We start from the raw sequence: 26,782 nt of genomic DNA, 5'->3' as shown, positions 1-26,782 counted from the left end.
AGAGTGAAAAATGGATAATTTCCCATCCATGAATGTTCTATGAGTGCACGTTACCGCCCGTCCTACATAAGGCTTCTGTGCAAAAACAAATTGTGCGCCAGATCAAGACTCATGACCGGACCTTAATCTAGTGGTTGTCCCTCGGTGAAGGGTATTTCTGAGCCACCCGTTGATACTTCACCGCGCGTTTCAGAACCATACCGTCCGCCAGCTGTCCAGTCTCCCGCCGGAAAATCTCCTGCCAGGGAGTGTGGCTCGGCGGCACTGGGTACCCGCCACTGGCCTCGAGAGCCTCCCTTCTCGCCTTGATCTCCTCGGGTGAGACGAGTAGATCGACACGCCTCTTGTTCAGGTCGACCCTGACTTTGTCACCGTCTTTCACCACAGCCAGATTGCCGCCAGCCGCTGCTTCGGGACTCGCGTTGAGGATCGAGGGCGACCCGGACGTTCCCGACTGTCTGCCGTCTCCGATGCAAGGCAGAGACTGCACGCCCTGCTTGAGGAGTCGGCCGGGGGCGTGCATGTTAACGACCTCGGCGGCGCCAGGGTATCCCAACGGGCCGGCCCCTCGCATGATCAGGATTGTCTTGGAGTCGATGTCTGCGGTCTCAAGACGCATGTGATAGTCTTCGGGCCCGTCAAAGACGACAGCCTTGGCCTCAAAGGCGTTCGGGTCGTTGGGGTCCTCGAGGAACTGTTTCCTGAAGACGGCGTCGATCACAGAGGTCTTCATGATGGCCGACTCGAACAGGGTTCCGGAAAGATGAAGGAAGCCGGCGTCTTTCTTGAGAGGCTGGTCGTAAGATCGTATCGTTCTCCTGTCCCAGGAGTTCTGGCCCTTGACATTCTCGCCCACCGTCTTGCCGTTGCACGTGAGCGCATCCGTGTGGAGCTTGCCTTTATCGTACAGTTCCGCCATCACCGCAGGGAGCCCGCCGGCGCGGTGGTATTCCTCCATCAGCATCTCTCCCGCCGGCATGACGTTGACCAGCAGCGGGATGTGGAAGCCGATGCGGTCCCAGTCGTCGTTGTTAAGCTCCACCCCGACGTGCTTAGCGATGGCGTTGAGGTGGATGGGCGCGTTGGAACTGCCTCCGATGGCAGTGTTTGCGACGATCGCGTTCTCGAAGGCCTCTCGAGTCAGAATGTCGGAGGGCTTCCGGTCCGCGTGGACCATCTCGACGATCTGCTGGCCTGTCTTGTATCCACACTGCATGCGCTCCCTGTAGGCAGCTGGGATGCCTGCCGAGCCGGGCAGGGCCATTCCGAGGGCCTCAGCGAGGGCGTTCATGGTAGATGCCGTGCCCATGGTGTTGCAGTGGCCCACGGACGGCGTCCCGCTGGTGACCATCTCGGTGAAGCCGGTGTCGTCAATCTTGCCTGCAGCGTGAAGCTCCCGGGCTTTCCACAGTGCGGTTCCCGAGCCCATGAGCTCGTCCTGCATATAGCCATTGAGCATGGGGCCGACATTGAGACAAATTGCAGGGATGTTGATAGTGGCGGCGGCCATGAGGCAGGCCGGAGTTGTCTTGTCGCATCCGGTTAGCATGACCACGCCGTCAAACGGGTATGCATAAAGCAGCTCGACCAGGGTCAGATAGGACAGGTTCCTATCGAGCGTTGCCGTCGGTCTCCTCACGCTCTCCTGGATCGGGTGTGTCGGGAATTCCATAGGAATGCCCCCGGCAGATCGGATGCCCTCGCGGACGCGCTTTGCGATTTCGAGGTGGTGCCGGTTACACGGGGCGATATCGGAGCCGGACTGGGCGATGCCGATGATTGGCTTGTTGGACTGAAGCTCCTCCGGGGTCAGGCCGTAGTTCAGGAATCGTTCGAGGTACAGAGAGTTCATCGCATTGTTGCCCTTGCGGTTGAACCATTTTGTGGAGCGCATCTGGCCGCCGGGAGCCTCTGCTATGATGGCCTTGAGCTCTTCGGCGCGCTTGGTGAGAGCCGCGAGCTCGGCTTTGCAGTCCTCAATATCCACCGGCGAGGACTCGCAGGGATCTGCGCATCCGTTGCAGGACTTGGACTTTGACGTGCAAACCATCCTGAGGAATTCAGCTGTTCGTTTGAAAGCCGGCGTGGCTCGCGAGGTAACGTTTGAAAATGAAGAGGCGGTCTAGAGTTGGTGGGATGGAGATGGATGTCTTGTCATTCTTCTCTCATCCGGTTTTGATAGGCTTCTGATATCAAGGGTGAGGAATTCCCGACACTAAGTTGTTGAAAACTGGGACGGTTCATACCCAAAGAAGCTAGCAGCTGGTATCATCAATTTATGGAGCAATCACTCCTCTGTGTAGGGCGTTTTCTTGTGGAGGCGCCGGTCAACGGCGTTAGTGTTTGGGAGGCTAATAATGGTTTGTCTCCGCTGCCAAGGAAGGACGATCGTGGGCTGAGAGTAGGGCTTCTGGCCACCTGTGTTTGGAGGATTTCTAATCCAGTAGTTGGTTAAGGGGCTTCTTAAATAGCATAAGCATGATTAGGCAAAGCAAGTGAAGTCCTTTGACTCTGGAGATACACTCAGAGCAGCAACGGTCACTTCAGTTCTCCATCAACAAGGTCATCAGATTGTTGGGCATTTGTCAAAGCGGGAATAATGTTTATTAACCAATTCCAATATCTTCTATCTGGTGACACCCGAAAACCTCCTCTGTTCATAAGGTGAATGTTTAGTTCATGGTAATCACAGCTCGGAAACGGACAGTCCCATTCAACATGGCGTCTATCGGCAGTTAGTAAGGTACATCAAAGCTCCTAGATACAATGGCACCTACTGAAAGCGTCATTGGCTTGTTCAAGTGGAAATTTCTCCACCATGCACTGAATGTTGTGAAGTTTGGTGAAGTTGATGGTATCTTCAGCGTCAGTTGCATGCCCGCAGGGCCATACTTGCACAGACAGACCGTACTTGAGCTATGGCCACATAAATACTGTTAGCCAGGAGAAATAAACTGAAGGCTTTCAAGTAAAGCTAACCATGATCCCTGTGTTGAATGGAACATCCCCAGGCACTAGTCAGAGTTAGTCGTTGAAGCTGGCCATTGTTGAGGCTAAGTAACACACCCGAGAGAATAAGCAGCTTGCCGAGGACGCCAAGTCCCTTTAGCAACCGGGGCATAGCATCGCCTTGAGGGCTCGTGGTCACAATCAGTTTGGCTCGACCAAGCTTAGCCACTGCCTCACCCACATCCGTTACCTTGGATGTGTCAACAAACTCGTGGGCGCCGAGCTGACGAGCAAAATTCTCCTTGTCTGATCCGCCACGAGATAAGGCAATGACACGGCAGCCAAAATGGTTGGCATACTGAATGGCCAAGTGGCCGAGGCCTCCAAGGCCCTGTACGGCGACAGTATCACCCGGACTGAGGTTCATGTGCCGCAGAGAATTGAAGACGGACAGACCAGCACACAGAACTGGAGCGTATGCGGCTGCATCAACGTCCTCTGGGACACGAGCTGTGGCTTCAGCACGGAGGATACAGTATTCGGCATCTAAAGTAGTGGCGGTCAGGAAAGATTTTCTCTTCATATCAGAAGGACGATTGACTAATGACTTACAGCCACCGGCCTTGGTTTCTCCGTTGATTACCGCATTGTCACACATCTGGTGATAACCAGTCCTACATGGTTCACAAGTACCTGCCAATATCCAAGTTAATTCATATGGCACATGAGACAGAATAAGATCAGGGGGCATCTTACCATCGTGTCCACCATGCCAGCCGGCTCCGACTCGGTCACCGACTTTCCATCCGGTCACACCTTCGCCCACTGCTGCAATGCGGCCAACTATCTCATGACCAGGGACAAGTGGGCTTCGCCCGGTCAAGTCAGCATTTACCATGACTAAATTACACATAGCATGGAAAGACAATGCTTACAAACCACCCCCCATCACATTGTTCTGGGCGAACATATCAGAATAGCACACGCCGCAGGCTTCGACCTTGACAAGAATCTCTCCTTTCTTGGGGAGCTCCAGCGGGGCATCCTCAATCGTGAGTGGTTGTCCGGCTGCCTTGAAGACCGCCTGCTTGTACGTTTTAGGCAGGGACATGTTGTAGTAATCTGTATGTGGCGTAGAGAATGTGGAGTAAAGCATGGACTAAAATGAGAATATGGATGAGGTAACTGAGAATCGGAAGTACACATCTTCCTGCTCTTAAGTACCAAAAATCAGTGTTGAGGAGTATCAGGTATTGCATGTAGTTAAATCGGATGTAAGTAACAACGGCATGTTATCCCCATCATCACAGTGACAACGAGCATCCCGGAGTTCGCGGAGTTTTATGGGGCTTCCATTTTACCCTTTGCTGTAGCTAAACTCCGTCTTGACTCCACATCTCACTCAGTTGGGCATAGCAACGCAGGTGGATTGACTGCGGTCTACGGCGGACATTCAGACAGGCCAAGACTTGATCGATGTTCTGGAGGGGTGGTTAGGGATGAGTAAAGTTATTGGACATGGAATTTTGTTGTCTACATGGGATTGGCTTCTTACACCCAACGCCGCCGATGTCACTACTAATTTTTGTTCCAGGTCACTTAAGGGTGGGTTACGTTCTCATGACGGGAAGAATTGCAAGCAAATACTAGAGAACTGTTGTAAGAGACAATCTGTGATAAAACTTGGCCCAAAGCAATCGGTCTAGATATCTAACGATTTAACATACACACCTGCCTACAGACTTGATCAACTTTGACACTTGAGTCCAACGTCTCCTCCAATCTAAACCTTCAGGTTCACGTACCTCAGCGCAACATCAAACCATCAGGGAAGAGCTGCTCTCCACCTCCTTCTCGCCCTCAACCTTGACCGCCGAGCCCACAAACCGCGATCGCGTCAGCAGCAGCGAACAGACCGTCCACAGGCACCCCGCCGCAATGACCATGACCCAGATCTTGCTGATGCTCGACACGATGACGTCGACGCACGCCTTGCGCACCTCCTCAGAGACGCTCTCCAGCACGCGGCTCCTCGCCCCGGCCAGCGCGAAGCGGATCTCGGCGTCGGAGAACCCCCGCCCGTCCAGCACCCGCTTCAGGCCCCGGAACGTCTCGGACTGGAAGATCGCGCTGGCGATGGCGAGCCCCAGGAGCTGGCTCTGGCCCTGCGAGATGTTGAGGAACTGGATTAGATCCGGGACGCGTTCCGGCGTCACCAGAAGGCTGCCCACGGCGTAGCCGGCCTGCGTCGTGGTCATGCCCAGGCCCAGCAGGATCGTGTAGCCGACGACGTGCGCCGACGAAGTGGACCGGCGGACCGTGTACATGAGCGCCGAGCCCACGATGATGAGCACGCCGCTCGCCAGGTACCAGAGCTTGTGGTAGCCGGTGCGGCCCATGAGGGCCCCGCAGGCCAGGATGCCGGTGACGTAGAAGCAGATGAAGGGCAGCAGCCGGACGGCTGCCTGGATACCGCTGTCGCCGTTGACGAAGAGGTAGTAGACCGGGATGTAGTATATGGCGACGAAGAGGGACGCGCCGCCACTGGCCATGCAGATGTAGAGGAGCACAAGTTGCCGGTCGCGCAAGAGGTCGCAGGGGAACAGGCGGTCAAGCTTGGTGGTCATGAGGGACAGGTGCTGGGAGAGGCAGAAGGCTACCGTGCAGACACCGAACACGACGATGAGGGCAATGACCCTGGGATCGCTGTACTCCCAGGTCGCTCCTCCGAATATGAATGCCATTGTAAAAGACACATAGAGTCCAGCCGTGAGTATCATTCCGACCCAGTCCAGCGTCTTGACCTTCTCCCAGAACGGATCGTCTTCTCGGCGGGGCAGCAACGGTAACAGGAACAGGTAGATGGGACTGGCAACACCAAAGATGAGGAGATTAAGATAGAATGCCTGCCGAGATACGAGCGTCAACAACCGTGTCTCTTGGAAATTTGAGGGCTCAGTACTTACCCATCTCCAGGAAGCTGAGCTGTCCGCGAAAGCGCCGCCCACTATAGGTCCGAGAATGCAGCCACCTCCGTAAACGACCGCGACGAGACTGAGGTAGACGGGCCGCTCCTTGGGTGAGCAAAGGCGTGAAACAATATTCAAAGTCCTGAAAACGTGGCTGTTAGAGCAGATTCAAATATGTTCTCAAGACCCAGACGTACCCAAGGTACATGCCCGCTCCTCCAGCGCCAGCCCAGACTCTACCAACAATCATGGCATTCATGCTTGGAGCGCCACCGCATAGAGCACTAGCAGCAGCAAAGTTTGCAAGGCAAACCGTGAAGAGCCATTTGTTGTCAAACATTCCATATGCCTTGCCCAGTGGCAGGATAGCCACCGTTGACCCTAATGAGAAGCCCGCGCCCAGCCATCCGAGCTGAGCCACGTTGCTGTATGTTTCGGCAATAGCACCCTGAAGATCGGCAACGATGGTGGTGTCGAGGCCGTAGAGGAAGTTGGCGGAGTATATGGCGACGCAGACGAGGAACCACCGAATACCGTGGATGGCACGGTCCGTGTTGTTGCCACCAGTTTCGCCATTTTCGGGCTGATCGGTTACGCGTCCCGATGTGGTTGTCGTTGACGTGATCGTGTTCTGGTGAGTATTGGGAGTCTCTCGAATACTTCGTATCGTCGAGTCGGATGATGGACACTCGGAGGTAGCAGAGTCGAACGCGTTTGTTGAGGTATTGGCATTCATCTTGGAAAGATTGTCAATGCCAGTTGAATTGAGAATTAAGAGTGGTGTGTCGGGATCTTCCCCAGACGTCGTCCGGCATGCAGAGAGCGGCACTCTTGCTCTTATATACGAATAGGTCCACCTTAAGCATAGCTATTTCCGAGGACGTTGTGCCTAAGAGGCATAATCTGCCAAGAAGAAACCCCAAATCTTGCACTGAGAAGAGAACGCAAGTTCCGGAAACTCCAGGTGCTGTGTAAGCAAGATGTGTCATCCCAAACCAGACTCCGGAAACTCCAGGCCCACTTTGTGGACCGTTTACCTTAGCCAACCTTGAAGGAGTCAGGCATTGGACAGGACTGTGGAGGCTTGGGGCACCTGTGTCGATTCTAAATCGGCATTATTTTGCTGATATAAACATGATTATCAATTAAACAGAAACTGTTCGAAGTTATTCGGTTGGAAACATCCAAAATTCGGAGAAGTTGAAGCTGCTTGGATCGAGCACCTCGAACCGGTCGACCGAATCTACCGAGAAGGCCAAGTCCATCGTCCCTGTCAAGACATCCTGCAGCCCATAGGGGTTTCCGAGCTCGCTTTGACCGACCATCGAATCCATGCCTGCTGCTGCGAAGCCGTTGGCCATCGATGCTAGCTCACTATTTGAACTGTCCAAGGGGAGTGTTTGTCCCAAAGGACCAGCAAGCCCCGACTGGCCATTCTGCAGAACGTATTCGATCCTGCGAAGCAGACACTGAACGACGTCCGCCGCACGGGTCCCAACGGCAAATTGCTTTCCGAAGACCTCGAAGACTTCAATCGCTTTGCTGAGGGTGCTGCGGGCGACAGCTGACGCCGGGGACAACGGGTGGGCAAGGAGGTAGCCAACCATGATGATGGCTGCGTTCCACTGCCACTGAAAAGCCTCTTGCCAGCCCTTCAGCAACTCGGTTTCCGAGACTGCTTGATGGGTGAGAACAGTGAGAGTGATGGCATGGTTCACCCCCTGAGTAGCGCACTCCTCCACAATGGGCGAGGTGTTATGGGAGAATGAGATCAAGGCGCGGTACAATACGATACAGAGGTTGTGGTACGTGAGCTCCAAAAATAGGCGTTGGCGCTGCAACCACAATGGCGCGAAGACTCCTTGGAGTGCAAGAGCTGTGCCATCCGTAGAGAAGGGCTGCCCTCCCCCTACGCGTTGGGCTTTTAGCCCATCAGGAACGTGTCTTGTCCAATCTTCGAGGATGTCCAACCGGGACTTGAACCGCTGTGCACAGGCTTCTAGAACCTGTTGGTTATCATAAATACTTGACAGGCCATGGAGGGCGATAAGCCGAGCGCACTCGTCGTAGAAATCTGTATAAACGTCGTGTATCGCAAGGACAAGCTTAGTGTGCTGAACAGTATAGGATAGCCAAGTCGCGTTGCCAGCGACAAGCGCAGCAGATCCCGACTGGATGGCCACATGATGGTCATCTGACGGCAAGCTGCACTCACTTGCATTCAAGGCCTCTGATAAGGGTCTGCCAAGCTTGAGACAAGTCTTGAGCTCGTTGATGCACAGTGTCCACCATATGCGCTTCCGTAACTCGCGTTCCGACTCCGGAAGGTTAGGAGGGGGCTCAAGATGGAATCCGAGGATCTGAGCCGTCCTGATGGCCTGTGCACTGAGACTGTATGCCATATTCTGAAAGGACGAACAACATAGGTATACCACCGACAGGAGCTGGCATTGTAAAGTCGATATAGTTGGGTTCTCCAGCTCAGAAATGAGCAGTGTCTGGCATCTTTGGTAGTGCCAGCGTCCAGTGATGATCGAGCCCCGCAGGTCGGTATCGCTCGGATGCTGGTTGTTAGATATGCGGGATGCCGAGCTCATAGTACTGGAGTAGAGATTTGTATTGCTGAAGTCGGTCCCTGAAGGCGGCTGGCTGTCCGTCGCCGGGGATGGCGGAGAAAGCGTGTCGAGATGAATGCACAAAGCCAGGATGATATCAACAAGAGCCGACGGTTTTCGAGACTTGCCATTCGTCCATAGTGACCTGTACAGATTCCGGAAGCTGGTCTCGTCGACGACCTGATAGGCGCAGTGCCAGGACTGCCAGAAATAACTGAGAAAATACTCCTCCTGCATCGCTGTCAAGTAGTATGTACTACTCGCTGCGGAGTGAGGATCCAGTGGATGATCTGGCTGCAGTGACGGCTGTCTTGGGCCTCCCTCTGTGAGGGACTCACCCTCCGGAGGCCTGAAGTGGATCGTGTTCTCGGCGGGAGGATTCTCGATGAAAGTACCGAGATGAGAGGACATGCGATGGATGAAATAAAAAAGCGAAGATGGGCCAAACCATTGTTTCTGGGGGAGCTGGCTGTTACAGGGATAAAAGCCCCAAGAATGCTTTGAGCGCGCCGCTCCGGTATTCCGATTGACCGGGCGTTCCGCCGACACCACCGCGCCCTCAATCAAGGACGCTTGGTTCTGGGTGCCAATCGAAGAACCGGGAGAGCGAGACGGCGTGAGCAGCGGAGCGCCCGTGTCACGCATCTCAAGCTCTTTCTCCAGCTCCTGGACACGACTCTTTAGGCGCTCGATTTCGCTACCGCTGATCAGCACATTGGACGGGGCTCAGGAGGATGGCTTGGGTCAGGCGAGGCCGGAGAGGTTGTTCAGTGCTTACCGGAACGCATGTGGCAGGTTGCGGATCTCGTTCGCCCCGGTGCTTGTGCATTCGCTCTTCCTGCTCCTGCAATTGGAGCACGGTTGCTGGTTGTCGCACTTGATCCGGTGTATGCGACAAGAGTCGCAAGCCCGCGATACCTGGTGGCGCTTGGCTCGGCCAGGAGCTCTCGGACTTCGGGGAGCACTGGCAACAGCACCGGCCCCAGACGGGCTTCCCAGAAAGGCCGCAGACATGATTGCAGCTCGTCGTGGATGCGCGTGCCCAAGCGCGATGCCTGCCAAGGAGATGGTCTTCACTGTTCCCCTGCCCCTGCCGCACCTTATCCTAGATGGATGGTCGTCGTGGTTCTCCCATCTCACGCACCAAGAAAATGGGATTGAAGTTGACAAATCCGATGACAGCTGACGACAGGCAAATTCGGGTTCTTTTGCATGACGAGTCAGCACTGTCTGCAAAGCTTAGTGCGCATACCCACTAGACGGCCCCTCAAACTGCAAATGCTCCGTAAACTCCGACACGGCCAAGCTCCGATTCCCACAGCTTTACGACGGTGCACACTTCGAAGGTTGACTCTTCGAGGCATTCCTCTGGCTTCGGGGTAGCTAGGAAAGGTCCAGGCCATGTAAACGCATGCTTCTGTAACCGGCTTGATAGAGATAATGAAGTGTGATGGACAATTCCTTGTAATCCATCCAGTGTAAGCTAATGGGATCGCCTGAGTGCTGTGGATACACCGTCCACTGTATGATAACCGGCCCTAAACACCTAATTGCTGCCACTAAAACACCCGGGCTCCCTTCAAGAATCCATGGATGCTTCACGGACGCTGCCTCGGCTTGACCGTTGCTCTGAAGTCCACCGGCTTGACGAACCAAAAGCTCCGCGTGTGCCATTCTGCCGACTGCAGCGATTTATCAAGAGAGAAGTCAAAATCCCGGACCAGACGAGGGATGACTTTGCACATCTCAAGCATCGAAACGTGCCGACCAATGCATGTCCGGGCACCGAGTCCAAACTGTTACGCCATCCGAGGCAAGTCAGCAATCGTATTCACATTCCGGGGAGTGATGGTCAAATGTACTCACAGGCATCCAGGAGCGAATCATCAATGAAAGCCGATCGGGATCTTGATTTTCGAGCCATCTCTCAGGTCGGAAGATATCGCAGTCCTGGCCAAAGACATCCTTGTCGCGATGAGCAACCCAAGTGTTCACACCAACAATAGTCTGCATTCGGTTGTCAGCCACACGCCTTCTTCTCTCGTATCCTTCACGAGTGGAAAACTTACATCTCCTGGGAAGAACTGGCCCGACAATGTCGCGCCGCCCTTTGGGACGACTCTCTCCATCACCAGACCAGTAGCCGGGTGTAGGCGCAGGGCTTCCTTGAAGACCGCCTGCAAGTACGGCATCTGCTGAGTTTCCTTGAACGTTGGGGACTCGGACAGCAGGCCTTCAGAAGCAAATCGGTCTATCTCCTCTCGTAGTCTCTGTAGGCTCACTGGGTCCTTCAACAAATAGTAGAGGACGGCGGAGAGGCTGATTGCCGTGGTATCGGAGCCCGCAACCATGTTCGAGACACATCCTGCCAGTACGTGATGTGAGGTGAACACGTCAGGGTCCGCCGAATGCTTAGCTAGAAACTTGGAGAGAAAATCCTGGACACTGATCCCGTCGTCCTCAATGACTGGCTTGGCTGTACCCTGGCTCTCTCGCATTCTTTCCTTCGTGAAACTCATCACGTAGGCCCTCCCCGCTCCCTTTGAACCGGCCCACCAGTTCTTCAGAGGGAAGAGATAACGATGAAGGGCAGGGTAGATGCCAGTAAGCGTGGCGTAGGAGAGATGGTCTTCGAGGGCGCAGATCACGCCCCCGATATCCTGGCCTTGATCCAGAAATCCGAGCCGCTTTCCATAAGTGATCATGCCGATCACGTCGAAGGCGTAGCACTGGAACCAGTGCCGAACGTCGACCGGCATGTTGGAGACCGCGATCTCACTAAGCCTTTGCGTGAAGAGATCGGAGCATTCGTCCACAAAGGGCTCGTACTGTACTAGTGTCGACATGGAGTATGTCGCTTGATAGAGCCTTCGGCTCTGCGAGTGTCGTTGAATCGCCTGATCGTTGAACAGGGACCATTGGCCAGGGCTGGACCAGGTGGTATACCATGGCGATTTGGGGAAGCCACTGCTCAGGCCATATATGGTCTTGACGGCTTCGGGGTCTTTGATACTATATCGATTTGGTCCATACCGGACTACTCGGCCTACCTGAAGTTCAGCTTGGCACATGTTCAAGGGTTTGTTTTCTGGATGAACTTACCATAACGCTCATGAAGCTCCAGGTTCACTCGCTCGAATGAACCTTGGCGCACCTTCCACAAGTACCATCCATCGGTGAAACGTGCCAGGAACGGTCCCGGAATCGATCGGAGAGGCGAGACAAACGACTTGATCAGTTGGAGGACAAGCTGCAACAGCAACCCAGCGAGCCCCAGCAATGCCCATAGTTGAAGCTCCATCTCAGAAGTACCTAAGTGTTTCCTCACTCGCGGCGCTTGATGTGCATTGCATAGGTCTCAATCCTGTCCTGCCTGATAAGCTTCGTGCTTTGCTATGTAAAGGAGAACTACGAAGTAAGATGAGGTCAGCTTGCGCGGTGCTGTCTAAATGTCATGCCAATTGCTCGTGCCGTCATTGGCGGCGCGTCCGCATTTCCGTTCCCCAGTGCGGGGTGCAAGACGCTAGACTCCTCCGGCGAACTCCTCCGTCCCTCGGCTGCGCTGGGACGGTACGCCAATACTCCGAGAGATGGCGGCTGTCGTCTTCTTTTCCTTTCTTTCAGACGTGAATAACTCTATCAAGGCCGCCATAATTTGTAAGTAGCTAGTAGAATGGGTAGAATGGGTCAAACATATGCAGATTCAATATGCTTCCGTATCGAACGTGTAGATGGCAGAGCATGGGCGGATGGGTCATAACAGTGAAGCTGAGCGGGATATCGAATTTCCAACGACACAAGTACTCCAACCTTCTGATCAAAGCTATCATTGCAGTATCGGTCGACAACTTAAACGATTCATCTTTCCCACCGGGCTGGGTCGGTCACTGCCGGCCGGTAGTGATGAGCTAGCTTGACATCCTCGTCAGGGTTCACGCAGGCGACTTGTAGTTAGTTTGAATGCAAGTTTTGTGGATCAGCCTAAATACGGCCCTCGACCCGAAATCCCGCCTTGACAAGCCGCATAACCTCCGCCATCGGTTCCTTCTTGCTTCGAGGGGTCGTGTCTTCATGTCGAAAATCATGCCCCTCATATCTGTACTTTCCCATCTATCAACGTGATCTAGGAGAGCATCCATCAAGCAAGCGTATCCAGAGAGCTGAATCAGTTTCTTGTGAATCGTGACCATGCCTCCAGTGCGAAATCCCATCCTCCCAGGGTTCAACCCCGATCCGTCGATTCTTCGCGTCGGAGATGACTATTACATCGCCACCTCCACGTTTGAGTGGTATCCAGGCGTGCAGATCCACCACTCGAGGGATCTTGCCAACTGGGAGCTCGTCGTCCGCCCGCTCAACCGCAAGACCCAGCTTGACATGCGCGGAGACCCCGACTCTGGAGGAATCTGGGCGCCGTGCCTGACACACGACGGGGACAAGTTCTGGCTCGTGTACACGGACGTGAAGCGACGGGATGATGCGTTCAAGGACACACACAACTACATCGTCAGCGCGCCCGCCATCGAAGGCCCGTGGTCCGACCCCGTGTTTGCCAACTCGTCGGGCTTTGATCCTTCGCTCTTCCACGACGACGACGGCCGAAAGTGGTTCGTCAACATGCTTGCCGATCACCGTCGTCGACCGAGGCTGTTTGCCGGCATCGTGTTGCAAGAGTTTGACGTCAAGTCTGGGAAGCTGGTCGGGCCCAAGAAGAACATCTTCCCGGGCACTGAACTGGACCTTACTGAGGCGCCGCATCTGTACAAGCGCAACGGATGGTACTATCTGTTGACGGCTGAGGGAGGCACAATGTATAGCCATGCCTGCACTTTAGCCCGATCTCGAGACATATGGGGCCCGTACGAGACGCATCCTCAAAAGTACATCCTGACCGCCAAGGACGCGCCCTTTGCAGCTCTGCAAAAGGCTGGTCACGGCGACTTTGTGGATACGCCGGACGGTAGGACATACCTCGTCCATCTCGCCGGACGGCCTGTGGGCCAGAAGCGCCGCTGCGTTCTTGGCCGGGAGACGGCAATCCAGGAAGCGTACTGGGGGGATGACGACTGGCTCTACGTCAAGAACGGTCCGGTCCCATCCCTGTTTGTCGATGTTCCCGGAACGGCCGACGATACTGCGTACTGGGCAGAGCAACACTACATCTTTGATAAGGAGCTCCACAAGGACTTCCAGTGGCTTCGGACGCCGGAGCCGGAGCGCATATTCTCTGTTGAAGGCAGGAAGCTGAAACTCATTGGGCGAGAGTCAATCGGGTCTTGGTTCGAGCAGTCGCTAGTAGCGCGTCGTCAAACCCACTTCTCATATGATGCAGAGACGATCGTTGACTACTCGCCGACGGACGAGCGGCAGTTTGCTGGGCTGGTCGCTTACTACAACCGGTACAACTACTTCTACCTGGCCATCACTGCGGATGCAGAAGGCCAGCGCGAACTCCAGATCATGAGCTCCAAGGCGGCGTGGCCGGCCTCCAAATTGGCAGCCCCGGAGGATCAATGTGTCTCGATTCCACAGGAAGGAAAGGTCCGGTTGGCGCTGAGCATCCGGGGTGGCCAGACATTGCAGTTCGCATACGCGTTGGAGGCGGAGAAGGAACTCAAGAGCTTCGGTCCCGTCTTTGACGCTACAGTGCTGTCAGACGAGTCAGACGGCGATATCAGTCATGTCCAGTTCACGGGGGCCTTTGTGGGTATGGCATGCTCCGATCTCAATGGGACGGCTTTGGAGGCTAGGTTCGATCATTTCGTTTACCGGCCAGTCCGTCATGAGCTCGATCGGTACGAGGTGTGATGGCGATAGACTGTCTCATCAGTTTAGTCTGTATCTGACTTTCCACGTCCGTACGATATTGCAAGCTCGTGTTACCAGGAATTTGCCAAGAGTGAGAAGAGGTGCAAGAAGGCTCCATCTTTCCCATGTTTTAGTACCAAGCCATTTTCTGCCGTATTCAGTAGAGCGAAGCGCCGCTTGGCTCCCGGAAACAGTAGACGGATGCGCCTTTCTCCACTCAACACTCCACAAATTCCCAATTTCTCCGACAATCATGGTGCCGGAGGTTAAGTACTGGGATGCGCCCACACGGCCAGGGAGGCGCAAATGGACCCTTGAATCCGATCACAGATACATTACCCAACTTCTTGCTGTGCGCTGGATGGGTTCCTTGACACGATAAACACTCAATTCTGTCTTCTCGAGACCACCCGGCCTGCCTCAGCTGGAGATTTGTGTTGTAGGCAAAGTGCCCTCAGGATTCCAGGCAAAATGGCGTTCCCCCAGTCACGGCTCAGAGCTATCCCTACAAAGTCGCGTGTCTTCATTGTGACCGACATTGCAAATGAGCCCGACGACTCAGAATCTCTTGTCCGCTACCTCCTCTACTCGAACGAGTTCGATACCTGCGGCCTCGTCGCCTGCACGTCTACACACATAAAGCGCCGCGTATGTCCGGAGGAGATAGTCAACATCGTCAACGCATACGGAGAGGTGGTTGACAAGCTCAACGTTCATGTCCACCCCGACAATCCCTACCCGACTGCCCAGAGCCTGCGTGACCTTGTCAGAGCTGGACCTGCTCTGTACGGCAAGGAAGCACTTAAATCTGGCGTCCCTCTCAGTCCTGGTGCCGAGCTCCTAGTCCAGCAACTCGAAAAGTCGACAGATCCATTATGGGTGTGCTGCTGGGGAGGTACCAATGTGTTGGCCCAGGCACTTCAACATATTCACCAAAAGCATATGGCTTCTGAAGCCAAGGAGATCCGATCCAGGCTTCGTGTCTACACCATCTCAGACCAGGACGATACAGGTCTGTGGATGAGGGTCACATGGCCCGACATCTTCTACATCTGCTCTGTTCACGGATGGAGCCAATACCACAGCGCCGCCTGGATCGGAATCTCTGGTAATATTGACGGCGGATCCGATATGTCCCTCGTCGCCAAGGAGTGGTACTCGAAACACATCCAGGTCGGCCCCCTGGGGAAGGCCTACCCTGATCATAAATTCATTGTGGAAGGTGACACACCGACCTTCCTCTATCTCATTCCCAACGGGCTTGGCTCCTCAGAACATCCCGAATGGGGCAGTTGGGGGGGTCGTTACATCCCCACCGACAGGGGGTTGGCAGCTCGGCACTACGGTGATGCGACGGACAAGGCGGTGGGCAAGGATGGCAGATTCTACTCGAGCAACTACGCCACCATCTGGCGCTGGAGGGAGGCATACCAACACGATTTTGCGGGCCGCATCCAGTGGACGCTCACCGATGACTTTACAAAGGCCAACCACGCGCCGGTTGTGAGCGTGAACGGGTCTACTGGTCCGGAGCCTCTGACCGTGGAGGTCGAGGCCGGTAGCGAGGTCGTCCTCGACGCATCAGAGACCTATGACCCGGACGGCGACGAGCTGACCTTCTCGTGGTTTCAATATCGGGAGGTGACTTCTGCTTTGCTAGAACTGCACGACCAGATGGTTGCCACACCCGAGCTAACAGATCTGGACGAGAAGATCCCGCATAGACAAATCAAGCTCAAGGTGCCGCCGGCCGACAAGTGTGCCGTGGATTTCTACAGTGGGAAACCTGTCGAGAAGGGTCAGGAACTGCATTACATTCTGACCGTCAAGGACAATGGAACGCCAGCTATGCTGACATACAAGCGCGTCATAGTCCGCATCACCAACCCCAAGCTCCTAGGTGGAAGTAGTAAATCATTTACTACGACAACAGACTGGCTAGAGGCGCATGGCTTTATATAAGGGGCAATTATAATGACGTCTAGACCACATTGAGTAAGAATTTGTCATAAATCTCTTATGAAAGCAACGGCTAGATACTAGGAAACATGTCGATTCGCGAAGTCGTAATCAAAGCGGCACCGCTCTGCGTGAACGTGGGAGGTTCCCCAACATAGACATTACTTCTTGTGGACCAACTGCCTCGAAGTGCACGTGAGAAAGAGATTTCAGACTGTGTGCAGCCAACGACATCAAATTTGATTGATCCGACACTTGTGACAATCATGAGCTGTTCCACACCACGTCAATCATCACCAGCACACAGCATGACGGCCCCACCACGGCTGTGACCTGGAGGTCTGACCATCCAGTTTCGGGCGTGCTTCTTCGCAACGACCGCTTTCCGTCCTTCTCCTCTAAGAAGTTGGGGGCCATTCCGCTGTAGCATCAACTCCGGACCCATGCATACACGGCGGAATCCTCAGGGTTGCATCGGCGGCAAGCGTCTGCATCACAGGCGTGTGTGGCGCTTATCGGGAGCGGTGATTCGACAGAACATGCAGAAGCGTCTTTTACCCATCAACCACCGCCTATCACAAGTCGACAGCCAGCGGGACGACCACCCCCTCGGGGTCGACAACGAGGGCATCGAGCAAAACTGACGCACACTGTGGCCCTCAGCTGTCCGTAAACGGGATTGGGCTGCCACTTGGCTTGTAACGGCCGATATGCATGTGCCGACGCGACCAATGCCCGGCGGCCAATGGGGACGCGTGGGGCGCTTGCTGTTGGTTCTGCTGTTGCATTGATGAGTATTGCATGTCCCCACCATCCCGTGATGCCGGCATGCAAGTGGGCGAGGTCGTGTTTTTGAGCAACCAACAGCCAGCTGCACATATTGCTCACCAGGTAATGGTTCATAAAAGAAATGACTCTGATTCCAAAGCAAGCCGAACAGATTTCATCTTCATCTGTCTGGGAGTCAAGGCGAATTACATCTACTGTTTCAGAGCTCATTGCCGACATTATCGTTATGGCTCAACTACGAAAGACCCTTCAAAACATCAGATCACGATGGTCCGCTTCGAATGACAATGACAAAGTCCTCGACCTGCAGAAGACCCCCCTTCTTGAACAAGCCAAACAAGACACAGAAGCGTCTCTGAACACTTCGCCTCCAGGCTCGCCTCGAGCGTCGTTGCCAAATATTCCAAGCCCCGATCAAGAAAGCTTCGAGTCAACAGCCGATCCTCAGCGCTCCTCATATCTATTCAAGCTACCCTTGGAGTTGAGGACGCTGATCTATATCGATATCTGGCAGCTGCTGGGCTCTAGCCAGCACATTTTTATCAAGGGAGATGGATACTCCTATACTCCCTGTGTCGTGCGTTCAGGCGAAGCAGACGAGCGACCTGCCGAAATAAAAAGGATCTGGGAAGAAGATGGGGGCTGGTCCATCCGGCAAGCTCTCTGGAACAAGCGCATGTCAAGCTCTTGGGGCACTCACTGGAAGTGTCTTGAGAGAACCCTCGTGGCTCCCCCGGGACAGCACCCTGTTTTGACAATGTTGCTGCTGTGTAAAAGAACGTTAGTCGTAGCCACATCCTTGCTGAGTTTCTTTGCTCGTCTCTGATTATGACCGATAGGTACCTCGAGTGTCGAACACCAAGACTCAAGAACCTGAGCATTACGTTCACCCGCGTGCGGATAGCACATCACTTTTGCTGCGTGCGAAAGATGCCGATCATGGAGAACATAACGCATCTGGTCATCTCCTTTCGAGAGGCCGGCAGCAAGGACTACAGGGCATTTTACAATCTCCTACTACATGTGGAAAAGCTTCCGAACTTTCGGGAGATGGATGTTTGGATGGATGTTCCGGGCTTGAGTATCGCAGAGTTTCTGCTTACTATCGGCCAAACATATCACGATAGGGGAGTTCTGTCGAAGATAACATTCGATGTCCCGATAGATGTAGATGAGGTGCTGGAAGTTGAGAAGCATTACCCTCAGGTAAAGATCAGGAAGCGTGGTTTCGTCAGGTTGCCTCCTAACTTCACACCTTCTTTAAGGTTACCAGGGAGTTTGTTGCGTTCGATTTAGGAGGTGAACTTAGCATCGTTCGGGAGAAGAGAGATCTTTAGTTACATTCCCAATACCCAAGCTGCAGACTCAAAATCAAAACTTATTCGATATATCTGGCTCGGTCACTTGCGTAGTTGAGAAGGAGCTTGGGTCAGGTTGAGGATCTGATGAAGATTAATTTTTCCTCCAACACGATTGTATAGTTATTTCCTGCTGCATGCGCATACTTTCGAACACGTCGTGCTTTGTCTGCACTCGAGTCTCGTTTAATTAGGTAATTTCATGCCTAGAGTTCAGATCTCCTCACAGACATCTTTGAGGCTAGTCAGTAGTAGTGCCAGTTTCCAACGGCTCTTATTTCTCCGCGGAGGATCTTACACCTGTTACTAGGCCACTTTCGGCACTGGATCCTAAATCGGAAACCCCCGTTTCTAACTGCTCTCTTAAACCCGCCCTCGGGACATCATGTATTTTTGTATTGGGGAAGGCGTGCTTGGAATTTCCAGATCCAATTTGCATGGGACCGAAAGCTAACCGGCTGGGTTATGGTCAAAACTTCTTCTTCCACCCGTCCGGCTCCGGGCCAAAGCCAGACACTGTGAGACTCGCAGGCACTACATATATCAACAGTGTCGTCTTGGGGCAATACGGGCGGGCAGTAGGGCAGGGGCCTCACTTGAACCTTCACATAGCCAATAGCTTCCTAAAGACAGATGGACATCACGTCACATCATATTAATAACTCTTGGCTGTAAAATCAGTATTTCGCCTATAGGACTGAGAAAACATCACCATGGGATCTTGCTGTTACATGCCCAAAGCTCGCAAGATTACGAAAAGCCGCTATGCGACATATCTCTCAGTCAAAGTATTTTTAAGGGTATCACTTTTGATATTATATATGAAAGACTCATGATTGACACTAACATTACACCGTGCTATTTGTGTTACACCAGAACGCTCTGGTGATCGCTTTCCATTCCGATGACCAGATGATGTGTCTTAGAATCCAGACTCTGAGAATCATATGCATCCTGTGCAATTCAGAGCTGTGTGACGGCGCAACCTCACTAGGCCTCCTCATGCTTGGCGTGGTGCGAGGCCACCGCGACGTCTGCGGTAACTTGGCACACGTAGGTGTCAAACTTGCGAGCGGGCACCTTATTATGGAACATCTCCTGGATCTCGGCGAAGGTGCGGCCCTTCATCTCGGGCAGGCAGAAGTAGAGGTAGACGCACATAGGCACGGAGAGGCCAAAGAAGATGAAGCAGATCTTGCCACCGAGGTTGGCCTGGTCCGTGTTGATCAGGTACGGCATGACCTGCAGGACCATGCACGACACGGCCGTAGCGGACATGATGTTGATCGAGTAGGTCTTTTGCCGCAGGACGGGGCTGGGCGTCTCGCCGCCGACGGCGTAGGCGCAGGCGCCGAGGGTGGCTTGGTACTGATTTTGGTCGTTAGCAGCCCGTCTCCTACGATAGAAGGGAAAAAGGTTTGGAGACGCACCAGATAACCCCAGACAGTCATGAATGCAACCGTTGCCTTGAGGGCGGATTGGGTATTGATGGTGCTGATACCGCCGATAATGAGGAGGCCACAGGTCATGATGATTGTACCGCCAACGATCATGGGGCGGCGGCCAAGCCGGTCAACTAAGAACCAAGAGCAGATGTTGCCGAAGAGCTGGATGGCAAATGCAACTTGGGCCATGCCAATTGGGTTGTTGACGCCAGCGAGACGATAGTAGTAGCTATGTGGCAGCATGTCAGTCAATCGTTTGTGCCGGGCCAGCAAGGCACAAATGTCCAAACTCACGTGAGGTAACCAGCAATAAAGTTCACACCGATAAACTGCTGGGCAATGTAGACCATGCAGATGATCAGCGTCCTGCGACCATCGGAGCCCTTGAAGCACTGCAACCAGGACGATTGTGCCCGCTCCAACTCGCGCTCCTGCTCAACCGAAGTCGTAGCCAAAGCCATGGCAGTGTCCACGTCGTAGTCAGGTCCGTTGAATCTACGGAATGCCTTGGCAGCGTCCGCGCTGCGGCCCTTTATGATAAGCCACGAAGGAGATTCGGCAATGAATGGCATGCCGATGAGAAGAAGAGCGGGAGGGATGATTTGAGTGATGATAGGGATTCTCCAGGCGAGATCGTCTGATCGAGAAGATGTGGCGTACACAACGAGGGAGCTGAGCCACTGGCCGATGACAATCATGGTGTTCTGCGTCATGCTGTCTAAGTAATCTTGCCTAGATGAAACAATAGAGGTTACTTACCACCAATGTAAGGCAAATTCCACGCAGTTTGGAAGGGGCGAGTTCTGCCACGAAGACAGGGCCCAGTGAGTGGCCGAGACCGAAACCGAAGGTAGCAATGATTTTGCCGCCAAAGAGCTCCAAGATAGTCTTGGCGAAGTATTGAGTGATAATCCCTGCCGTGCAGATGAAGCAGCCGAGCATGATGGTCTTCTTACGGCCCAGGAAATCGGCAATGAAACCGGTAGCGAAGGCAGACACGAAGATTCCAACGGTGGTCGCGGCGTTGAGGATCTGCTGGTCTCTGGCAGAGATGACGAGGCCGGTAGCAGTCTGTTTTCCAAAACGTTCCATGAAAGGGGTGACGGCGAGGAGGTTGCCAACGGTACTGAGCTCATAGCCAAAGTTGACCGGCATCAGGAAGATGTAGAGGCCTAGACGAAGGAAAGGGCATTGTGAGCCATGCGAGTCCAAACGAACAAGCCCGTTCTACCCGGAGAAGACTTACACCATGCAAGGACACGCCTGTTCTGCCAGATGTCACCCCAGGTAACCTTGGTGTCGGGAAGCGAGCCTGAGCCATGGTTCTGCTCGAGATGCTCCGCAGTAGCGCTGATGACAGGCGGATGCAGAACCTCGTCCTTCCCGTCTGTGATCGCCATGATTCAGGAGTATTTGTTATGAAACCGAGACGCCTAGCTGATGTGAAGTCCGAGGCCCTTAAGTGTATGTCGTGAACGCCCTGGATCTAGGGATCTTCGTGGGATGGAAGCCCAGGATATATACATATCCCTGAACTGGCTCAGATGCGCGAGTGGCATGTGCGGAACTGTGTGTCGTCTGCGTCCCTGAGGCGAAATCCGGGGTCTAGTGATTGATGGAAATCGAAAAGTTAGCTGAGCCGGGGAACCAAATCGCCGCTAAGATGACAGTGACTGGCTTCCAAACCCCAAAAGCAGACATGTTTTCTTGTGGGGTCGGCTCTTCATCCCCAGATTGGTCGTGTCCAGTCGCAATGCGCAACAAGCTAACGTTCTAGTTCCGGGTATGTGGTATGGGGACCTAATTCTCCGCGGAGAAACAATCGGATTGCCGACATTTAGGGACCAGGAACACATGATGCCCTGGCATCGTGTCCAGAATTGGAAGTCTTAGGCACAACATGGCTGATTCGGGAAATGCTTAGCACTTAGGTCCGTAGGGGTCTTGACATCGTGCAACGCCAAGAGAAAACCTGACGATGCAACCAACGACTAAGATAACCAGACAAAGGTTGCCGAGAGCTCCCGCAGCATTGGATCTCCAGTACATGGCAGGCAAACATGAAAATTATACAGGTCTTGGTGACAGTGTATATCAATAACCCTATGATTGAACCGTAGTTAACTCAGCTCGACGGCGTGATGAAATTGTTCCTTTCAATGGTTTCAGTTTGTTTCAATAGGCTCCCAATAGCGAGAAATAAGCCTAGGCTGCAAAGCACTAGAGCAATAAACCAAATAGCATATACATAGTCACAAAAGGAATAGAACCAGAAATCGTAGTCTGAGCTCCTGGGGAGAGTTGTCTTCTAAGAAACCTATCGGAAGGAATTCCCTAAGCAAATCTTCTCGTCACAATGAAGAAGCGGGTTAAAAAGACTTCAAATATAGAAATGGAAGTTGGAACAATAAATGGTAGTACTTGTTCGTAATCACACGAAACGCCTCCAAGAGAAAGAAGACAGACATATACTTACGTGGCTTCTTTTTCTATTATCAGATCAGCCCAGCAGGTCACATATCATCAAGCCCACCGAGTTTGTGTCTCCGAGACCGTCTTTTAAAGCGTAATGGCGTCATCTGCGATATGGAGGACAGAAGCTGAAGGATGTTGGTCTAGCGGCGTCGAGACAGCCTGCGGCTTGTCGGTCGATCCATTTTGAATATCGAATTGAGAAGTGAACGATCTTTCGAAAACAACTCCAAGAACTTGTGCTAGGAAACCAACAGCAGAATCACATCACACAGTGCTTCGGCTAGTCGCCGTGACCGTCCTAAGTAGGACTGAGCAGGACGTCTTTGAACTCCTCCTCGGCTGCCCCGTCGGCTGCTGCCCGCTTTGCCGCGGCATCGGCGCGCAGATTGAGCTCCCTTGGGATCTTCCAAAATGCAACGCTTTGCCCTTGGTCTTTCCATTTCTCCACTTCACCGAATAACATATCCCACAGGTCCTTGTTCTTCACATTCTTGCCGGTACGCGTCTTCCACCCATTCCGTACCCAGCCTTTGACCCAGCCTGTGGCGCCATTGACCACATAGGATGAGTCAGTCGCAATGACAATGCTCTTGTAACCCTTACGCCCCCAGTCATACAGACGCAGCGCGGCGATGACCGCTCGCAGTTCAGCTCGATTGCTGGTTGCCACACTGACGTCCCCGAACGGGCCTTTCTCCTCGAGCCTGCCAGATGCGACACATTGGTGAGGCTGACTACCCGTTCCAAATTCTCCGCAGACGACCGCCCAGCCGCCGCGGGGTTTCTGTTGCTCGTTTTGGGAACAAGCACCATCGACGTATACGAGCACCTTGTCTGGATCGGAGCGAGAAATGAACCACTTGGCCGGTGTATGGCTCACGTTAGTTAGAGGGAAAAGCTCAGCTGGAGATAAGGTCGGGAATCGAGGCCGGAACTTGGATGGGAACACGTTCCTCGTGCCCTTTCTTCGCTCGAACCTCTGGGGCCTTTTATTGTCGTGATCAGTGCGTGCGTTGCTGACGACGCCTTTAAACGTATCTGGAAGACCATGGATGAATGTGGGGGCCTCCAACTTGACCACAAGAGCTACAAGAGCAGCATCTTCGGATTCATCCCAGGCACGTTTGCTCTGGTAGAGTATGAGGTCGGCCTCTTCCTGAGACCCATGGCTCAAGCTATATATGGAGGGCAGGGCAGGGGTTTCTTCCATGAGGAGGCCCTTCCAGATGTACGGATTCGCGGCATATAACTTGTAAGAAAGTTGCTGGCATTGGGCCCTGAGTTTCCTGGCCGTGATTGAGACATCGGTGGGGTGCATGGTTCTTAGCCTTGCCCGTGCAAGTCGTCCGATGGGCCGGTCCGGACCGGGCGTCCATTCCGCTATATCGGGATCATTGTGTGCCTCAAAATCGAGATAGAGGCGCGTCTTGAGCAGGGTAAGAGCAACAAGGTGGCTGAGGTTCGGGGACGCATGAAACACGTCGATGGACTCAAACACATCCGAGTCATGAACATGCAGGTACAGAGACGATAGAGGGAGAGAATTGTAGTGGCTGTGGTAGTAGTGCTCTTTGTCGTCAATTATGGTCCACCACTTGATGAAGTCGTAGCACTCTTGCTCTCGGTCGAGTCGAAGCAGCAGAAATGGGATAATATCTCGCTGGCCTAGGTTGACTCCTGGGCAGAGACGTGACATCTCCTGCAGGTGCTCAAGGGCTGCTTCGACGGCATAACTCGTGTTGATCTTGAGTAGGGCGTCGGCAACGGCATTTCGTGCTCTAATGTATGCTTGTGTCCGAAAGCCACAAAAGACATCAAAGTAACTGTCATTATCCGGTGCTAGAATTTCTGCCTCCTCGTTCTGGAAAACTTGTCGGCTCTTATTGATGGCGTCACAGGCCTTCTTGTGCTCGACCTGATGCTCTTTCTGATGAGCAGCGCCGCAGTAGTGGACCAGTTTGCAGCCTTCACAAGGCAGCAGTTTGTCCTTGGACGAGCACACCGCACAGCCCTGCTAATAGATCAAGGCATTCGATACGGTCTTATTATCATACAAGTCGGAGAAGTCGTAACGCGCCATAGTAGCAAGTCTCAGGCTCCGAATCTTAGGAGATGTGTCTGGTCTCGTCAATGTTCTGACTATTACCACGGGTGGGTGAAAAAGGCGTCACAAAGGCGGGGAAGGTGCCGAATACCCTGGATAGGGGGCATCACCGCTCTCCAATTGGAGCCAGTTTGATTCGGGATGAAGAACAAAACAAGATATCTCTTGTTTACGAATATCTCAAATGATCATTAATGAAATTGGAGCAAACCACAAACTCTTCCCCTCTTTATGGCATTCCGAGGCATCTCGACAGGGTGACGTCAGCAGAACCCAATGGCCGCAAATACTTAAACTTTCGCTTGCCTCGATGAGGTTAATGTCTGTCATAAATCGTTCGGGAAAGCACCGAACTTACCGAACTTGACGAACTTCAGCCGGTTGTTACGTTTGTAGCAACATTGAACTGCCTGAGCGATATGCCGCCAAACAGGACACGCAGAGGAGCAGCACCTCCCAGCTCGTCGAGGAAACGAAAAGCCACGGACGATGCAACTGAGGAAAAGAAAGAAGCAAGGCCTCAAAAGGCGCGAAAGCGATCCACGAGCAGCACCAATATGAACCAAACAGAGATCTCTACAGAGTCGGCAGACAAGCTCGAGAAGCCTATTCTTATCAATCGCTCCCCGGTGCTGGAGCTGTGGGGTGCCTGCGTTGCCAGCTTCCTGCACCCTGATATGTCATGGAATGCCTGTATCAACATTGGAAGCAGCATTGCAACACTCACAGCAATCGCCAAGGGCCGATCCATCGGTAAGATTGCCGAACCGGACCCAGACAAGCAAGCAGAGAGGAAGAAAAAGGGCAAAGGTGACGAGGGTTTACCCATCATCAGAGTTATGGGCTTCCCTATGACGATGAAAGGAGATGCGGTCGTGTTCAAGGGTAAGGAGAGGACCGCGAGAGAAGCCAATCTCGTGAGGAAGTTTGGCGAAGAGAACCTTGGAAAGGTCAAGACAACCATGGGCAAGGCACTGGAATCCTGGAGGGGAGATGAAGGCGAGCTAGACAAAAGCGCATTTCACATGTATGAGCGCTTCAGGCCGCAGGTGCCCAAGGGCCAGCAGGGTTGGGGCCGAAAGGGAGAGCTGCATCTTTCAAAGATTGAGGGTGCTGTACGAAAGTCCTAGATGCACAATGGAGCGTGCGACCTCAGATCCCGAGACTGACCGGAGATACCAGCCCACCTTGTAGGGATTTCCATCCTTCCAGAAAACCATGAAGAGACACACTGTCGGTGTGGCCCCGGTCGGGTCGTACAGAACGCTCGAGACGTACACCACGTCGTCCATCCAAGCTGAACCCCGCTCTCTTGGATGCAGGGAGCTCAGTGGTGCTGAGAATCACGGCTCGGATGTCCGGTTAAAGCTTGCTTAAATATTGAATGTGTCGGTCATCTGCGCTGCTCCAGCTCTTCTCTCCTTCTCTATCTCGTCGAGATATCAATACCTCACTTCGCGGAGTTTGGCAACAGCATCCAAGGCACCGAGACTACTCTGTCCCTCACTACTTACTCAATCTCTCACCTCGCAGCAATGGCTGATCGCCCACCAACCGAGAACCAAGGCGCCACTCACCTGCCCGGCCCGACCACATATCTCACTGGGCATGACGCCTCCGGCCAGGCCGTGATCCAGTCGAAGCGGCCCGTCCACTGGACGCGCTACGACGACGACAAGCTCAACATGTCGGTCGCCTACACGACCCAGTTCCCCGCCGATCTCAACAGCGACGCCGACGTCGCCGCGCACGACGCCAAGATGGCCAAGGGCCCCATCGGGCTCGTGTCGGGGGGCGGCACGGTGCTGCGCTTTGTCGACATGGCGCCCGGGTACGAGTGCATGATGCACCGGACGCAGAGCGTCGATTACGGCATCGTGCTCGAGGGCAGCGTGGTCGCCGTCATGGGCAGCGGGGAGGAGGTCGTCATGGGCCGCGGGGACATCATGGTGCAGAGGGCGACGATGCATGCGTGGCGCAACCCGAGCGAGACGGAGTGGTCGCGGATGGTGTTCTGTCTGCAGGACTGCCAGCCGCTGGTTGTGGCGGGGAAGCGGATGGGCGAAGATCTCGGGAGAGGGACGGACGGGGTGCCGCCTTCGCAGAATGATGCGTAATAGCTCGGGGTGATGGTCGCACTTTCACACCGTCCTGGTCATAGCATTGAAAATACGATTACCTGTGCGGCCCCATTGCAGCTTCTATAGATGGCAATTGAAGTATCGGTTGCTTCTTCCTGGTAAATCGGGGAACACCTTCCATTTTGCCAGTGTAGAGAGGTCGGGAAAGAACGGCGTGGTCATGTTCAATC

General features: G+C 53.7%; 11 protein-coding genes across 11 annotated transcripts; 5 read left to right on the top strand and 6 right to left on the bottom strand.

The window, feature by feature from the left end:
* Nucleotides 1-127: 127 nt before the first annotated feature.
* Nucleotides 128-2,050, bottom strand: E0L32_001257 (uncharacterized protein; the record flags this gene model as incomplete). Its single annotated transcript, XM_031135316.1, has 1 exon — nucleotides 128-2,050. One exon carries the CDS (start codon nucleotides 2,048-2,050, stop codon nucleotides 128-130), a length of 1,923 nt encoding a protein of 640 aa, XP_030991771.1.
* Nucleotides 2,051-2,672: 622 nt separating this feature from the next.
* E0L32_001256 (uncharacterized protein) lies at nucleotides 2,673-4,060 on the bottom strand (the record flags this gene model as incomplete). Its single annotated transcript, XM_031135315.1, has 7 exons — nucleotides 2,673-2,725; nucleotides 2,778-2,916; nucleotides 2,980-3,014; nucleotides 3,067-3,495; nucleotides 3,562-3,623; nucleotides 3,681-3,818; nucleotides 3,885-4,060. 7 exons carry the CDS (start codon nucleotides 4,058-4,060, stop codon nucleotides 2,673-2,675), a joined length of 1,032 nt encoding a protein of 343 aa, XP_030991770.1.
* Nucleotides 4,061-4,766: 706 nt separating this feature from the next.
* Nucleotides 4,767-6,654, bottom strand: E0L32_001255 (uncharacterized protein; the record flags this gene model as incomplete). Its single annotated transcript, XM_031135314.1, has 3 exons — nucleotides 4,767-5,855; nucleotides 5,916-6,060; nucleotides 6,116-6,654. The coding sequence occupies 3 exons, from the start codon at nucleotides 6,652-6,654 to the stop codon at nucleotides 4,767-4,769; spliced, it is 1,773 nt and encodes a 590-aa protein (XP_030991769.1).
* Nucleotides 6,655-7,084: 430 nt separating this feature from the next.
* Nucleotides 7,085-11,834, bottom strand: E0L32_001254 (uncharacterized protein; the record flags this gene model as incomplete). The annotated part of the gene is made up of 5 exons (XM_031135313.1): nucleotides 7,085-9,199; nucleotides 9,312-9,377; nucleotides 10,400-10,540; nucleotides 10,603-11,579; nucleotides 11,636-11,834. 5 exons carry the CDS (start codon nucleotides 11,832-11,834, stop codon nucleotides 7,085-7,087), a joined length of 3,498 nt encoding a protein of 1,165 aa, XP_030991768.1.
* An 887-nt stretch (nucleotides 11,835-12,721) lies between these two features.
* On the top strand, nucleotides 12,722-14,341 carry E0L32_001253 (uncharacterized protein; the record flags this gene model as incomplete). Its single annotated transcript, XM_031135312.1, has 1 exon — nucleotides 12,722-14,341. One exon carries the CDS (start codon nucleotides 12,722-12,724, stop codon nucleotides 14,339-14,341), a length of 1,620 nt encoding a protein of 539 aa, XP_030991767.1.
* A 471-nt stretch (nucleotides 14,342-14,812) lies between these two features.
* E0L32_001252 (uncharacterized protein) lies at nucleotides 14,813-16,303 on the top strand (the record flags this gene model as incomplete). Its single annotated transcript, XM_031135310.1, has 1 exon — nucleotides 14,813-16,303. One exon carries the CDS (start codon nucleotides 14,813-14,815, stop codon nucleotides 16,301-16,303), a length of 1,491 nt encoding a protein of 496 aa, XP_030991766.1.
* An 825-nt stretch (nucleotides 16,304-17,128) lies between these two features.
* E0L32_001251 (uncharacterized protein) lies at nucleotides 17,129-18,426 on the top strand (the record flags this gene model as incomplete). Its single annotated transcript, XM_031135309.1, has 4 exons — nucleotides 17,129-17,191; nucleotides 17,229-17,869; nucleotides 17,929-18,295; nucleotides 18,355-18,426. 4 exons carry the CDS (start codon nucleotides 17,129-17,131, stop codon nucleotides 18,424-18,426), a joined length of 1,143 nt encoding a protein of 380 aa, XP_030991765.1.
* Nucleotides 18,427-19,437: 1,011 nt separating this feature from the next.
* Nucleotides 19,438-21,292, bottom strand: E0L32_001250 (uncharacterized protein; the record flags this gene model as incomplete). Its single annotated transcript, XM_031135308.1, has 5 exons — nucleotides 19,438-19,815; nucleotides 19,878-20,121; nucleotides 20,187-20,596; nucleotides 20,652-21,064; nucleotides 21,139-21,292. The coding sequence occupies 5 exons, from the start codon at nucleotides 21,290-21,292 to the stop codon at nucleotides 19,438-19,440; spliced, it is 1,599 nt and encodes a 532-aa protein (XP_030991764.1).
* Nucleotides 21,293-22,665: 1,373 nt separating this feature from the next.
* Nucleotides 22,666-24,447, bottom strand: E0L32_001249 (uncharacterized protein; the record flags this gene model as incomplete). Its single annotated transcript, XM_031135307.1, has 2 exons — nucleotides 22,666-24,354; nucleotides 24,406-24,447. The coding sequence occupies 2 exons, from the start codon at nucleotides 24,445-24,447 to the stop codon at nucleotides 22,666-22,668; spliced, it is 1,731 nt and encodes a 576-aa protein (XP_030991763.1).
* Nucleotides 24,448-24,890: 443 nt separating this feature from the next.
* On the top strand, nucleotides 24,891-25,601 carry E0L32_001248 (uncharacterized protein; the record flags this gene model as incomplete). The annotated part of the gene is made up of 1 exon (XM_031135306.1): nucleotides 24,891-25,601. One exon carries the CDS (start codon nucleotides 24,891-24,893, stop codon nucleotides 25,599-25,601), a length of 711 nt encoding a protein of 236 aa, XP_030991762.1.
* A 405-nt stretch (nucleotides 25,602-26,006) lies between these two features.
* On the top strand, nucleotides 26,007-26,588 carry E0L32_001247 (uncharacterized protein; the record flags this gene model as incomplete). Its single annotated transcript, XM_031135305.1, has 1 exon — nucleotides 26,007-26,588. One exon carries the CDS (start codon nucleotides 26,007-26,009, stop codon nucleotides 26,586-26,588), a length of 582 nt encoding a protein of 193 aa, XP_030991761.1.
* Nucleotides 26,589-26,782: the final 194 nt, after the last annotated feature.

This window comes from Thyridium curvatum (genome assembly GCF_004353045.1).
Source record: "Thyridium curvatum strain D216 chromosome Unknown NODE_5_length_802575_cov_81.998223, whole genome shotgun sequence".
Taxonomy (NCBI): domain Eukaryota; kingdom Fungi; phylum Ascomycota; class Sordariomycetes; order Thyridiales; family Thyridiaceae; genus Thyridium; species Thyridium curvatum.
Note: the sequence above shows the minus strand (reverse complement) of the source record. Positions and strands in the feature narration are given on the sequence as shown.